The sequence below is a fragment of the Acanthamoeba castellanii genome (genome assembly GCF_000313135.1).
Source record: "Acanthamoeba castellanii str. Neff unplaced genomic scaffold scf7180000084776, whole genome shotgun sequence".
In the NCBI taxonomy this organism is placed as follows: Eukaryota; Discosea; order Longamoebia; family Acanthamoebidae; genus Acanthamoeba; species Acanthamoeba castellanii.
The window spans coordinates 432051-433294 of NW_004457586.1; the positions used below are offsets into that span (position 1 = coordinate 432051).

The 1244-nt window shown below is 62.1% G+C and overlaps 1 protein-coding gene across 1 annotated transcript in view; it reads left to right on the top strand.

Annotated features, from left to right (window-relative positions):
• The window catches only part of ACA1_279630 (HEAT repeat domain containing protein), a gene marked incomplete at both ends in the record, with an annotated part of 5277 nt that extends 4791 nt beyond the window's left edge, over positions 1-486 (top strand). Inside the window, 3 exons of the mRNA XM_004344674.1 lie at positions 19-106; positions 244-312; positions 443-486. Of these exons, the coding sequence (XP_004344724.1) occupies positions 19-106; positions 244-312; positions 443-486 (201 nt within the window). The remainder of the gene's footprint in view (positions 1-18; positions 107-243; positions 313-442) is intronic.
• Positions 487-1244: the final 758 nt, after the last annotated feature.

Below are 1244 nucleotides of genomic sequence, written 5' to 3' on the forward strand. Positions count from 1 at the left end.
CAAGGATTCGACGAGCAGATCGGAGGGGGTCATCACCGAGGGGGAGATCAACGTCATCTTCTCCAACATCGTCGAGATTCTCAACCTCAACCAGATCCTCCTCCAGGTACGTACCCCGCCCTGGTCCCGCCATTTCCCCTCTCCACTGCTCTTCTCTCTTTCTCTCTCTTTCTCTCCCTCCCTATAACGGGGGGGGGTGGCTCACCGGCTTCCCCCGACATCGTGCAACCCGCGTGGGCGCAGGACCTGGAGGAACGAATGAAAACGTGGAACGACAAGACCACCCTCATCGGCGACGTGCTGTGCAAATTCGTACCGCCGCCGCCCGCCCCGCCCGCCCCGCCCCGCCCCGCTACCTCCACCTCACCGGGGGGGGGGGCGTTATTTTGCTGATCTCCTTATTCTCCCTTGCCTCTGTTCCCCCCTGCATGCGTGACGCTAGGTGCCCTACCTGAAGTCCTACATCGTCTACGCCCGCATGAATGAGAAGGCTCAAGGTGGGATGCACGCACACGCACACGCACGACACACACACACACTCCATCCGTCTCTTCCTCTCCTCATTTGCTTGCAAGTCGTTTTTCATTCGTCTTCTCCCTCTCCCTCTCCCCCCCTCCACTCCTCTTGTGTCGTGTCGTGTCGTGTCCGCCAGAGCTGCTCATGACTGTGGAGACCAAGCCGGCCTACTGCGAGTTTGTAAGAGCTGGGAGAAGCTCTCTGATGTGCCGTACCCTTCCCCCCTCCCCATCCCGGCGGCGGCGGCGGCGGCGGCAGCTGCTGCTGGGGTGGCGGCTGGTGGTGTTTGGAAGTGTGGGAGTTCGGGTCGCGGGGGTCGGATGATGATGATGATGACGACGACGACGACGACGACGACGACGTGTTGGTGCCGTGGTTGTGCAGGTGCAGCAGGGAGGCGGGTTGCGTGCGTATCTCATCCTCCCGATCCAGCGGATTCCCCGCTACGAGCTGTTCATCAAGGTGCACCTTGGACCTCCTCCTCCTCTTCCCCCCTCCTCCGGTGCTGGGTGGTACACACCGACGGAGAGGGAGGGAGAGAGAGGGAGAGAGAGGGGGAGAGAGAGGGAGAGAGGGCAGGGCAGGGCACTCATGCATGTTGCGTGGTGCGTGGTGCGTGGCTGGTGGCTGGTGGCTGGTGGGTGGTGCATGCCGGCCAATCGGCGTTGCACAGGATCTGGTGAAGAGCACGGACCCCTCCCATCCCGATTACAACAACTTGAGCAAGG